The sequence below is a fragment of the Desmodus rotundus genome, chromosome 2 (assembly GCF_022682495.2).
Source record: "Desmodus rotundus isolate HL8 chromosome 2, HLdesRot8A.1, whole genome shotgun sequence".
Classification (NCBI taxonomy): Eukaryota; Metazoa; Chordata; class Mammalia; order Chiroptera; family Phyllostomidae; genus Desmodus; species Desmodus rotundus.
Window position 1 is genome coordinate 150267263 of NC_071388.1, and position 14758 is coordinate 150282020.

At 32.9% G+C, this 14758-nt stretch overlaps 1 protein-coding gene across 8 annotated transcripts in view; it reads left to right on the forward strand.

Moving 5' to 3' along the window:
• SLC4A10 (solute carrier family 4 member 10) overlaps positions 1-14758 on the forward strand; it is a 271426-nt gene that overhangs the window by 176366 nt on the left and 80302 nt on the right. For 3 of the 8 annotated variants that reach the window (XM_024579743.3, XM_024579742.3, XM_045187445.2), the window contains exons 7-10: positions 2557-2648; positions 3591-3680; positions 8528-8685; positions 11716-11803. In XM_024579743.3, the coding sequence (XP_024435511.2) occupies positions 2557-2648; positions 3591-3680; positions 8528-8685; positions 11716-11803 (428 nt within the window). The remainder of the gene's footprint in view (positions 1-2556; positions 2649-3590; positions 3681-8527; positions 8686-11715; positions 11804-14758) is intronic. The other 5 variants (XM_071220660.1, XM_024579748.3, XM_071220661.1 and 2 more) reach the window with 3 other exon arrangements.

The following is a 14758-nucleotide window of genomic DNA, read 5'->3' on the forward strand; positions in this document are numbered from 1 at the left end:
CATCTTGAAAATAAGTTTTGGAGCACTTAAACTTTGCAATTTGAGGTTATTAAATATTTTTAACTAATAATATTTACTACTGTTATTTCACTATTACTGCTGACCAATGAGATACCAAATTTGTGGTTTATATTCCTAAATCATAGTCTGGTAGTTTTTGTGCTTTTTCCCCCCTGTATTAGCATACATTCTGTGTACATATCTAAAATCCAAAAGAAGCAAGGATTTACTACCATTTAGTATGTTTCCTATTAGTTAAATACCCTCCACTTGGTCAATATCCATATCCACTTAAAATATTCATAGAAAATAGGCTCAAATCCCTTCTTAATTCTCAGCTTTATGAGTAATATTTTGTAAAATTTTTATCATGTTGTAACAAGAATTTCATAGAACTATAAATCTCAAAATATATTAATATTCTCAAGGCAAAATCCAAGTACCAATGTTGTAAACATATCATGTAAGGTGAAAGTAATTTGTGAAATGTTCTATATTCAAAGTATATTTATGGAAACATAAGCTATTTAATTTTTTCAATTTTAAATTATAGCATAGCCTCTCTACAATTAAATTTCTTCAAAGTTGATTACTTTGCATTGGATTGACTCTGTTTTGTGTGTTTGTTTTCTGACTGAATTAAATAATTGTTCTTCCATGTAGTTTTATACCACATGAAATAAATTATTATAAGAAGGCTCATACATGTTTATTTAATTTTTTCATGCCTCGAATTTCACCACTCAATTTTACAGAACCTTCAGTAAATTTAAGTTTAAATCTCTCTAATGTTCTAACTTATGAAAATATGGAGAATGATGTGAAACTGGTGATTGAAGACATCTGTCAGTAGCACAAATGCATTATGTAAAAGATTTTTTAAAAATTACAGTTATTGTTTTGAGAATGATAAATGGCTGCTAATGAACAATGCACAGTCATAGCTTCATGTCGCAGTTAGAAATGGGAGAATGAATAGAATTGATTCTGCTTAACTCTAAAGTTTTTATACATATCTTGGAATATGCTATAACCAGAATTTATGTACATGGTTAAAGGCAAATTTTCTTTAAAAAGTAATTTTAAAAATCTTCACCAAATGTATTATTTTACTTTGTTTAGTGAAAGCAAAGACTATTTCAGTTCTAGAAGAATCTTAAGCCCATTACTTTCTGACAATATAACAATATTAAAATATAAAAAAAGTTATCTATTAATAAATGACCCCTGAGACGCTTAATAGTGCACAAAACAAAATTCTAGTAATATTTGAAAGTAAATTAGTGTTTTAAATCATAGTTGGTAATTTCTTGGTAGCAATGAATAAATAAGTAGGATTTCAGGAGAAATTTTAAAGATAACAGTTTTATTTGTTGATGCATTAGTAGTTCAGAGAAGCTCAGATGAATGTAGACTGCAGTTGCTGGAGATGAGACTAAAGGTGAACTGTGAATCCAGCTGAAACGTAGGTGGGTAGAGAGAAGAATGAGGCAGACACAAGAGAGTATATTCCTGATGCACAAGACCAGTGAGAGTAGCAGCAGTAGTTTGCAGTCGATTATTGTAAACACGGTCATGGCTTTGAAGCGGGGTCATCATCACTCGTTTTGCAACAAAAGGATGGGAGAGGTTAAGGAAGAAGAGAGATATGTGAAATTTTGCAAAACCTCATTAATTTTTATCATTTAATTGCTAAAAACAGAGAGCTTACAGATAGTTGCAGTTAAAAAATGTTTCATAATTAGTGCATAATGAAATTTAATTATCCTTTGCTAGCCATTGTCACCTTCCCAGCTCTACTGCCCACTTAACATCATAATCTTCCCTATAATTGGGGAAAGACAACAAAGTAATTAAGTTGCTGGTTAGTGTTAATGGAAAATTAATACAACTAAGTTTATTGATCTTTTCTCTGCAGACCAATATTTGTATGCTTATACAATCAAACAGTAAGAAGCATAAAATCATATTCACAGTTTTCATACTGTGTGAGGTAAAGGTATTTCTAACTGAATTTTTCATATACAAATCTCTAAAAGTTATGGTCGAAGTATTTTTTCTCATTAGCTTGTTTTTTTCAGATGCAATGGAAGCTATAAATATGCTGTTTACTTTTCAGATAAATATTTACCCATTTAAAAAACTATGCATTTTAAATTCTTCAGTCTGGCTTCAATTATAACAGATGTCTATCTCATATTTTTAAAAAATATATATCATCAGTATTGGATGAAATGTAAAAATCAATGATGTTTCAAAATCATAATTAGTTTTAAATATTTTTTAGATAATCTTTCTTCATAAGAAATAACTATTTAATTAGAGTTTTAATCTGAGAATTTGTTTACCTTTTCTTGACTGAATTCTCCTGTTTCTATCTGTAACTGATAAATGAGAATATTTTTATTGGTAGAGATCTGGTTATATTGACCCTTTGTGCTTACCTCATATACTCATTAAGAAACCTATATTAGTTTAGCTTAATTCATATTTCACTCAATATGTCTGGAATTATGTAAGTAATTGTTTGTATTCTATAATAACAATCTCTTTTAGCAGGTCAGGTTGTTTCTCCACAGTCTGCTCCAGCCTCTGTTGAAAATAAAAATGATGTGAGCAGAGAAAACAGCACTGTTGACTTTAGCAAGGTAAGCTTTTCTCTCTCTCATTTAAGTAAGCTACAGGATTATTACAGGAAACTACTACACACTTTAAGAGGTGTTGACACAATTTTTTGCATGTATATTTTTGTTACTTAGCCAAAGCTAGATGTTGTTATAGTGTTAGCATTTAAGTTCACATGTAACATATTACTTGTTCACAAAACCAAATGTGTAAGTTCTATGCATAGTCTTTAGGTTTGAGCCATTCAGTGTAATATATCTCTTCCACTAAAAAGAAAACCTGGACTTCATACTTAATTTAACAGAAGTTTATTATTTAATATTTGTCTATTTTTTCAAAATTATGTTTTCCTCTATGGAAAAGCAAATCTTATAAAGTTTTCATTGTCACAGTTCAGGGAAAGGCATTAGTGTAGGAATACATTAGAACATAGTGGAACTGAGCAAAGTTTCTAATAAAAGCATAATAAAGACTGACTATTGAGGGATATATTTAATTAGAGCCAACTCAAATGAAATCATTTACTTAAATTATTCTGTGAAAAGAATGTAATTTTGGCTAGCAAATTTCTGACATTTTATATGTGCAATTGTAGGCTATGGCAAACTAACACTTAAACAGGGAAGAGGAGTTTCAATACTGACCCAAAATAAAGAGGGCCAGCAATTTTCTTTATCTGAGTGGCTGGAACAGTAGTAACTCAGTGTTTTCCCCTCCATAAAGCCCTTCGCACTGGCGACGATTCTAACAGTGGGAAGAGGTGGTAACGGGAGGCAGCAGTAGAAGTTGACTGCCTCAAGGTTCTGAGAAGTATAATAGCAATCAGCTCCTCCTTGCTGTTTCAGAATCCCTCTGCCAAAGCCTAAATGCTCTAGGTCTGGTCATGTGCATGCTCTCCCTCTGGTGCCTGGCGGAGTCTGTGGGAGCACGGTGTACCAGCTTAAGTCTGTTAATTATGCGCGCAGGGACTGGGAGGCCAACAAAAGGGGCATACTAGTCCATGTGGGATGAAACAAAGGCAAGAAAAAGGACCTCCACACCAGCAAGAGAGAGAGGTGAGGGCATACTTGGGCTATGTTTCTATGATGGGTCAAAGCTCATTTCACTGTATGGAGGCATGTGATTCAAACATTAAGCCAGTTCAAATATAATCCATTTACCGTTCCAAAAAATATCCTTTTAATGCATTACATCTTCATTCATCTCTAAGTCCGAAAAAGATTGTTGCAAACTGCCATACATTTAATTTCTGATATTCTTCATTTGAAACAATATCTTAAAAGCAGTGACATAAGAAATTGCTTCTTAATTTATGCAGGCTTTAACAGTATACCATGGGCATACTTAACGTTCTCAAAAACTGATAATAAATCAAATCCTTTAAACTAAATTACCATTTAACCTTTTTTTAAAAAAGGATAAAACCCTTTCACATTGAATTTTATATCTCCATACAATTTTGCTTTGAGTTGTCTAAACTGTCTTTGGCAGCCTCAAAAATGCTTCATCATATTTGAAAGAAAATAAATTTTGCCATTTGGAGACAGTAGTCTTATTGTATATCCTGTAAAACAATTAGAATACAGAAGAGTGAAAAACAGATTTTCTTTTCTTTAATCCTCTTCTTCCTATTGCATTTCCAATTACTTGTCCATTTCATTTTTTAATAGGCAAGTTAAATTTCTCGAGCCCTTCACTCCGTGCCAATCATCTATATTCCTCAGGTTCTCGTCCACAGCAAGGCACATTGGAGGGAATGTGGCTTTTGAGAAAGGGCGTGAGATCTGGAATCCTAACTCTTGTGTTTATAAACTATCTGATCTTGAAGAATGTCTCTGAACTTCAGCTCTCTCATTTGTAAAATAAGACTAATAATACTACTTACAGCTATATTGTAAAAATCAAATGAAATATATAGAGTGCCTCACAGAGTGCAGAGAGCAGGCATTTAATGCAAGGTGGCTATTATTATTATTATTATTATTATTATTATTCATATTGGTGGGAATAATGTCAAAAACAAATACTGAACCAGAATCCAGTATGTTTTAGTCTCCAATAGATCTCTAGTGCCTTGTACAGTATTTGGGATGTACCATTGAATGAATTCTGTGAGATTCAAAATAATTTAAGCTTTTATTTCTGGGATGCTTTTGAACAACTAAGTAACACTAATTACTTTATAACTTAGAAGTGCACAGTAACAGTGTTTGAAAAGAACAAACATGATTGATCTATCATTATGGAAACAAATTTCAGTGCCAAATTTTGCAGGTACATGAGATAAGGTTTTTTAGCCTAGTGATTTAAGTTGGTAGTAAGTTTATCACAGCTTAGCTAGTCTCCAGGTTACTTTGTCCATTTAAATATTTTCAGTTTTATATGTAGTTTCTAAATCCCAGTACAATTTTGAGATGTTAAGGGTAGAGAAAAAGTCTGCATTCATTTCAGGTGACTCGATCCTATAGTCTTATCTACATTTAATCTACATTTTTAACTCTTTCAATGGATAGGCCCATCAAACTCCCCAATTTAGGGATGTTTATGAATATAATCTAAGTTGTCAGGCTGTCACTTTCTGTAATGTTTTTTAAAAGCAGATGTGTGAAAACACTCTATGTCTTTGTTTTTTAAACTGACATGCAGAGGGTGGTTAATTTGGTATTTCCCAAATGTTGGTGGTATTTCTTTTATTTCAAATGATCCAAAGAAATCTTCACATTATTTTCTGTGTAGAAAGAACTTTCTTCTGCATCTCTCCTGAGTATGTGAAACATAGTATAAAGAGTTTTATTGTTAAATCCATGAACTCCGGGAAAACTTACAGATCTTCTCATTTAGAAGGTGAGAAAGCTGAATCCCAGAGAGATTCACGTAATAGAGCCGCTTAAGATCACTGGCTTGTTAGTGTTGCAGCACCATTTCTCCCCAGAGAATCCCTATTAATTTTCTTGTACTTTCTGTAATGGGCTTAAGACTTAAACTTTCCCCCTGAAGTCCCCTCTGTTTTTCCTTCACATCTCAGTGTGTAGCTTGTCCAGACATTCCCAGTTCCACCATGATCTTCTGTCTAACCTTGTTCCCTGGAGATATAACTGTTTCTCACCCACAACTTGAGCACCAAATGCCCAGAATGAAATACCTTTCTCTTCTTAGCAGAAAGGTCTGGAGAGCCCAGGATCAGGGGTGTAAATCCTGATCCACAAGAGTATACCTTGATTTCTTTAAGGTCCTATTTATTGGAGCAGAAAATTTCAGGCTTTCTTTATGTGCATTCTAAGTGTTTTAGTCTACTTGAGGATTGTCTTAGGGATGCATTCAACCTAGTTCCTTTCTCAATTATTGTTCCTGTAAATAATAATTTTATTACAGGTCAAATTATTGTCCTTAAATGTGACCTTTTGTTATATTAAAAGGTAGTTATATTGCCAAGTAAGGATTTCTATGAATTATATATTAATAGAAATGCAAAAATATAGAGCTGCCCCAGGAATAATATATAATTGCAATATAGTAATATAATTAAATAATATATTATACAATCTATTACCCTCCAAAGTATACAACTACTTCAAGAATAATATAATGATTGTAATATAATGGCTACTCCAGATATCTATTATTTAACTATAATTTATTATATTTAAGGTAAAAAGATAAATTTGTTAATCCTGAAATAAATTTCTGTATTTAATGCCTTTTCTAAATTATGTATATCAATTATTTATATCAGGAATTATGTAATACAAAAATAAAATCATGTTTAAAGACTATATATTTCCTGTTATAGAATTAAACTATTTTAGCACACTATGTACTTCTTGATTTAATTAAATTACATGTTAAAGCAGTTGTTTGTATAATTGCCACCTGTCTAAGGCACAGACTTCAATAGTTAAGACTGTGGCACTTTTCAAGCAACAAATGAGTTTATAGAAAGTTTTTCAGTTGGAATTTAGACTTTTCATTAAAGTCATGAAAGGTATTATCAATGTGACTGATATTGTTTATTGATTATAGATTTTCTTAAAAAGCTATTTTTTATTTAAAATTTTGTTCCAGCATATTAACATTACATAATTGTTTTTGACGTTGGTGGGAAAACTTAATTCTTTACTCTTTTAAGCTCTGAAAGACTGAGGAAGATAAATTATGTTTTTCTCACAGGGCTAATAATGTATAGGTAATTTATTCCCTTCTTGAGAATTTATGCTTTACAGTGAAGTTATAAAGCATTAATAATTAAAAACATTTTCAACATATGCATATCTCCTAACTAGAAAAAGAAATACAAAAATATGATAATAATTCCTATAAAATTTAACCTTCTATTATTAAGGTAAATAAATACTTTTGTGTCTTTAAATCAAAAGATTACATTCTATAAGATGAAAATACTTATATATAATATTCCCAGGTATGTGCTTTATGAGTTTACAAATGTGTATTTGGAAATATATTTATAGATGAAAACTTTGGAATTTTTAAAAATTTGCCATAATTTTTGTAGGCAGTTTTGCTTTGTTAAATCATTTTTTTGAAAAAATAGAACACTGGTTCTGTTGGATATTTTAATGGAGTACTATAGATTATTTTTATATTCCTTAGGATAAAATGTACACTCCACATAATGGGTTTTATGGTTTGTGATACCTTTGTTTTACAGATAAATTAAGTAGTTATAAACCTTCTAAATAGCTGTGCTGAGGTCTTGATTTCAGAAAGCAGCATATTTAATGTAGTCACTTAAAGTCTAGCCTATGGACTTTCTAAGGTACTCTTAAAAAATTTAATTATTTCATTTTAAACTACTTGGAAAAATTGTTCTCAAATTATTAAACTTGCAAAAGAACTATTTGGCCTTAAAAAAACAATCTCTACCTCTTCTCTATTTTCCAGAGCCCTTTTCTCTCTCTCTAGGCTATTCCCACTTTGATCTTTGGCCCTCGTTTCATTAACGCAAATGCATAAAACCAATTAGTACAGCAGATAAAAATCTTATTCTCAAGATTTCCTACAAAGTGATTTACATAAAAAGCAACTCAAATGAATTAGAAACAAGAAACAGGCTGTGTGAAATTGATTTTAAAGTCACTGCTTGGTTTGCATTGAGGCCCTGTGCATAGAAAGTAATATTTACTCTTAAGAACATTAACATTCATTTTTCAGTCCTCACCCTTTACTCTAAGCACTTTTTCTTGTTAATGATCACTTTTGTTTTGTGTGCATTCATTTCAATCACAGACATCTCATATCAAGAAATTCAACTATGGCTCTTTAGCCACACCAAATGTTAATATTTTCATTCTTGTTTACTTTGCTATATCTAAATTCTCTGATGAGAAACTAAAATTGAAGAATGGTCAGGCTAAGTATAGAATGTGAAAGATATTGAATAAAGATGAAGACAGACGAAAGTCATAATTAACTCTAAGGACAAACGTGTTTATGTTTCTTTTGAATAGGCATATTTTGAGTATTAATTAATTAAAATGTATTGGCACAAAGTTTAGGTAATGTAACATAAAATATTTAAATCTATTGGAAAATTCTAATGGCATTATGATTAAAGTATATTAACTTAATCGAGCACATGCTCTTTTCTTCCTGGAAATTTCAAGATTGCTGATACTGAGGAAGTTTCTTTTAGAGATATTGAATAGAGAAACTAGAGTATTCAGCTTATCGATGACAAGTTAGGAAAATACGCAGGTAAAGAAATAAAGATATTTCTAAAGGGCAAAAGGCATGTTTAACTACTTAAAAATTTTATTTGTGGTATATTTATGTAAGCTATATTTATTAAACCTATATTGATGGATTACCATATGTGAAGCACCGTTCATAACTCAGCAAATTTTTCCAACTTTATTTATCTTTTCTTACTTTGTGGCGCTTGCAGGTTGATCTGCATTTTATGAAAAAGATTCCTCCAGGTGCTGAAGCTTCAAACATCTTGGTTGGCGAGTTGGAGTTTTTGGACCGAACTGTAGCTGCATTTGTCAGGTTGTCCCCAGCCGTATTGCTTCAAGGACTGGCTGAAGTCCCAATCCCGACCAGGTAAAAAGTAGAAGAGCCTCATTTGCATTTCTCTTAAGCCATTTTTTAATGTAGAGAAAAGAAACAAGGAATAAATATAATTTACTCAGAGTTTTTTCTAGAAACTAATCCACAAAACTGTTGTTTCTTCTTGTTTGTAGAGGAGGCAGAAAAGCTCTTTAAAAATTTTTCTTTTCTTTACTCGTTCCTCTCAAACTTTTATGTTTTCTTTTAGACGTACTCCTCATCTCTAAATACCCTGGTCTACATCACCAAGTAAATCCTTTCTTATAATTTTGGTAAAAAGTAATAAAGTGTTAGGCTGTTCTCAAAGATTGCATTTGACTGTGGGCAAAATAAGATCCTGTATAAGAGTGTGGTCAAACTCAAGACAATGAAAGTTTTCAAGGCTTGGTTTAATTCTTGAATGAGTAAGCCCTTCCTAGTACAAGTAAGTGGCAGGATGAGGCCAGTCCCTGCTGTATCTGATGTACTGTGTGTCTCCGTCCCAGGCACAGTACACCTCCCTTATGTAGCATAGAGTCTGAAGGATCATTGGTAGTAGCATCATGGTAATATGTCTGAATCCAAATCAAAAGTACAAATTTAATTTGATATCGAAACTTGTTTTTCATTGAACTATTCATAAAACTAACAATTTAGGGATAGTATAAACTGAATTGTAATTGTTTATAATTTATCTCTATTTTATAGATATAAGACTGTCCACAGGCAATAAAAAATGTACAGAAAAATATAATTGACTTCAGCACATTAGGTTCCTAGCAATTCAGCCGGGAACCTTGTTTTCTTCCCTTCCCCCTCCATCAAATGTGGTTTCTAAATAAAGACTTTCACTCCGGTCTTCTTTTCATAGAAATACATATCTCTTTGGGGCCTCATCTTTCACATGACTGGTGCCCACTCTTTGATGCTCCGTTTCAGATACTGTTAGTATGCCTCCTCTTCCCAAACATCAAATGCCTCAGCCCAGTTAAAATGATGTAAAGTTCAGGTGCTATGGCATCTGGGTTTGTAAAATGTTTCCTCTGTGAACCTTTGGCCTTAACTCAAAACCCAGCAGATAATATTACTCTGTGCTTTGATTTTGGATAAGACATCCCCAAAATATGGAATAGTTTAGCCTCACTGTGTTAAGAGCTCAGCTCACTGAAATAGGATTCAGTGTTCGAGTACCTATTTCTGAATCTGGTTCAAGGAAGGAACCTGGTTACCATTCAGGTCACAAAAAGAAGTTCATCCTTTTGGAGGGCTACTGAGACTTCTGATACTTCATTGCAATATAAACCAAAATTTATATAAAAAGGCTAAGGATGACCTGAGTGCTTTAAAGTGGCACCTGACTGATCAAGGCTAATTTTTCTACACACCTATTCTGCAACCTATCCAAAGTTCCTGGGAGTTTGGGATTAACATTTAAGATGTCAAACTTACTAATTGTAGAGGTATTATTTTAGTAGTTTAAAATTCCTTTTTAGTCTTCCAAGCAGTGCATTCTTGTTCCACTATTTAGGATAGTGTCTGATGAACTCTGAGTAAATGATGGCCATTTATGACCATGATGGTTCCTGTATTTCAAAGGAAAGGAAAGGAAAATTCCCAGGAGTAAAGTCATAATGGGGTTATGCACCTCCACTTTGAAAACATCCAAGGTTTAGGTGACCCCATTTCATACTGACATAGCAAAATATGTGGAGAGAACAATAGAGGAAAAATTAGGGGCATGGTAGAGCCACTGTATAGTGAGAGACTAAAGGTAGGAATAGTGAAAAATAGAAGGTTAGTTAGACAAATATTGAGTAGAATAAAGAAAGCCATTTGAGGTTTCTAATTATCCTCTCTTAGGAGGACAAAAGGTCACTCTATGACTATAATAGCAACACATAATAAAAATGTCAGAAAATAATCTTTTAGGACTTTATAAATAGCCCATGGAACGGAAACCCGAAAGAGACACATGTACATAGGTTGGGAATTTTCTTAAAAGTGTAATAGTTGTTAAAGCATCTGCCACCACACTAAACTATTCCTGTTTGAAATATACAATGGACATTTCTGTATGGAATAAATTGACTTGGATTCATTTTGTGTCATTTTCAACTGACACAAAAACTTCCTGTCAGACCCTATAGGACTGTGTAATATATGCTTCATGCAAAAACATGTATAATTGCTAAAGTTTATAAGTAAATGAAGTGTAGAATTATAGTACCTATTTTTGTATACCTTACAAAGACATTTGTCTTCATACTTCAGAGCATAAACCACTTAACAAGTGGTTATATTGCAGCATATAGGACATTTAAAAAATTTTCACAATTTCCCTGCAGCACTTTCCTTTTCAAGACAGGACAACTACCAGTTCTTCAGAGTTAGAGCATGTACTGATTTCTTCAAAAACTCCAGTTGCGATGATAAGTTTGCCAGATTTTCAACCTATTTAGATGGAATATCACAGTGCAGCTGGTATTTTTATTCCTTCAGCATTGGAATTAATAGAGCATTAATTCCCCAATTTTTTTTCTGCCTAACTCATCTTTGATTCCTGATGACAATTTTTTTCTATTTATGTACATTTTACACACACCTATTGTTTTTGATCATGTTCTTTCTTTGTTCATGCAAAGAAATTATATTACCTTTCCCCCCGTGTACCTAGTTCTACAATTTGCTTATTAGTGAATTCTGTTTCTTACAATTCAGAAAGTTTTAATCAGATATTACTTTTGTCACATTACTCTAAGAATTATAGAATCCTTACAGTTCTCACTAACAACTGTGCAGGCTCTACCAGTATTGAAATGAGGGAAATACTGAGATCAAAATAATCACAGATTTCCATTGCTGAAGAGTGTAAGAGTCAAGCTTTATGAAATACTTCAAAATAATAAACTGTGAAAAATACCAAAGTATTTGACATAGAAATCCCCATCTGCAGTAATTCCTTTGAGATGAGTGATTCTGTAATACTAAAATAATTTTTACATTTCTATCATGAAACATTTGCTTTATTTTTTTTCTTAATTACAGATTTTTGTTCATTCTTCTGGGACCCCTGGGAAAGGGTCAACAGTACCATGAGATTGGCAGATCAATTGCAACCCTAATGACAGATGAGGTATTTATTCAAGTTCATTGGGAACGTTTTGCCCACTAGGTACACCTAACTTTGGGGGCTCCTGTATTTGTGACAATTTGCTGTGAATTTGATTTCCCTGTATTGAATCCCCTGCTTCTGTGATTTCACTATGAAATTTCTTTTGGAAAAATTTGCTTAAAAGGGGTAATAAATTCACACACATGGATATAATGCTTTGAAATCTTATAGTCTAAAAATTTGTTATTTAGTAACATTTAGAATATATTTATTCATATTCCTCTTACGTTATATGTGTTTTCAGAGTAAGTAAGTATTATTACTATCATTGCAAATCTTGTTTTGGGCAAAGTAACTTAAATTTTTTTAAAATATATTTATTTATTTATTTTTAGAGAGAGGGGAAGGAAGGGAGAAAGGGAGAGAAACATCAGTGTGAGAGAGAAACTGATCAGTTGTCACTTGCACGCCCCCTGACCAGGGACTGAACCTGCAACCTGGGTGTCTGGACCCACGATTGAACTTGTGACCTTTCGCTCTGTGGGCCAATGCCCAACCAATTGAGCCACCCTGGTTGGGGCTTGAAAAAAATTTTAACAACTTTACTGAAATAAAAATCACATGGCACATAATGTGTACCCATTTGAAGAGTACAGCCTGAGTTGTATGCAACCACAGTAACAGAGAAAATAATTTTTTAGTTCTCAAGAAAAAACAGTGGCAGTTTATTTGAATAGTATGCATAACAATAAAAACGATGCAACATCTATGAACTCTCTTTACAATGAATGGCCTTATGTAGTTGTTCTTAACTTGGGAGTGTTTGAACCATTAGAAAACTATAGATGGATTTCAAGGCGCCTGTGACCCCTCTGATACAGCACATATATTTTCTGTGTAGAAGATTTGTACATTGATTTTTTGAACTGAAAACAGCTTTTGTCAGCTTCTCAAAGAGTTGTATATCTCAAAAATATAAGATCAATAAAAAAGAACATAAAATGTAGTATTATATAACTGGTTTCTTGTATTCCCCAACACCTTATGGAGATCTATTTTTATCATTTTATTGTTCTTCTCATTAAAGAGGAGCAGATGCAAAAGATCACAGAAGGGGCATAAATTCAAAACTTAGTAGTAAATAACAAATGGGATTATACAATTTTAGAATCTCTTCTAAATAATTTAATCATGTATTTACTGAACTTTACATAGCTTTGGATACTTTAAAACCTGTAAAAAGAGCAAATTAATATTGTTTATCACTTTTCATAGCCTTATGAAATCTGAAAATTTGAACTTGTGTTTGATAGAAATTATTCTACCTGCTCAAATTATGTTATATGGCTTTAAATCAGTTTGTTGTTGATATTTACATATAAGAAACCAAAAGTTAGAAGAAACACATTTTTTTCATCAGTTTCAGAAAAAAAACAGCTTATTGAATGTATTAGTTTCCTATGGCTGCCATAGAAAATTACACAAACTGGGTGATTAAAACAAGAGTAATGCATTTTCTCATATTTTGGGACAGGGTGGGACAGAAGTCTGAAGTCAAGGTGTCAGCAGGGCCACATTCTCTGAGAGGTGGAGAGGAGAACCTTCCCTCTCTCTCTAGCTTCTGGAGGCTCACGGTGTCCTTGGCTCGTGGCAGTGAAACCCCAGTCTCTGCCTCCGTCTTCACAGAGCCTTCTCCTTCGTGTCTGTGCGTGTCATCCACTTTTCTGTCCCTTACAAAGACACTCACTGGGTTTAGAGCCCATCCTTATCCAGGATGGCCTCATCTTAAGATTCTTACCTTCATTACATCTGCAAAGGTGTGATTCGAATACAGTCACATTCTCAGGTTCAGGTGGATGTATGTATATATTGAGAGGACACTATTCCATCCACTACAATATGTTACACTTTATTGAAGAAATCTGGGAGAAGACAACAGAGTGAAAAAAAGGGCTTCATGAAGATCACAAACCTGCTCTAGTAGAACTCTTTATGAGGTAACACTCATGGTATCTTTGCTTGTAGTATTTCCATGTTGATTAATCCTTTGCAATGTTTACAGTATTGCAAAATAAATGACGCTGTTATTTGCATTCTACAAATTCATGGGCACATATATTTCATGTTATGTTTTCACATGTAAGACATCAGGGTATTACATTAAAATATCTCTGGGGCATGGATTATGTTACATGGTGAAAAGAGCACATTGTATCCTGGGAGGTCCATACATACCCAAGGTATCTCTCTTCCTAAACTTCCCCTCCTCCAGTTAGGAGGTAAGATTTCCTCATTGGAAAGATGTCAGTGTCCAAGTTTTTAACTAATCAAGTGGACATAGAATAACAGAAAAACATTCGTGTTTTTTAAATTTTAGAGTTAGAATAAGAGCAGATGAGGACTTCCATTTATTTTCTTGATTAATGAAGCACCTAATGGGGGCTCAGATATGAACTATTTAGACTTAGAGCTGAGCTTTAGCACCCTTGGTAACTCCCTGAGAACGGTGGCATGGAAAGTCAGTCAGAAACTTACTCCAAAAGAAGAGATCTGTTGACTATAATAGGACATGTTAATTACAATAGTACATTCATTGACTATCAACAATGTTTAAAAACTTTTAAAAGAGAAAATAATATTTTATTGTTCAAAGCCAATGTGGAGAAATTATTCTGCGTATCTAAGTGCTTTGAAGGCTATTAAGTAATTGTACTCATTAAGAACTAAATTTAACATGTTGATTCATAAAGTTCACTTTAAGAAAATGGTGAGTTGGATTGCATTATCAAACTGTTAATTCCATGAAAGCAGTTACCACTTATTCATTTCAGTGCCCTCATTTTTGTCAGGTGCTTAAATAAGTGTTGGTTGATGAGCTCTTTTTGTGTTTTTCCTCTCTGTACTAGGAAATCCTGTTTTTTCCTTTTGTATCTTCAGACTTAGTATAGTGTCTGGCCCTCAGAGTTCAATCAGTTT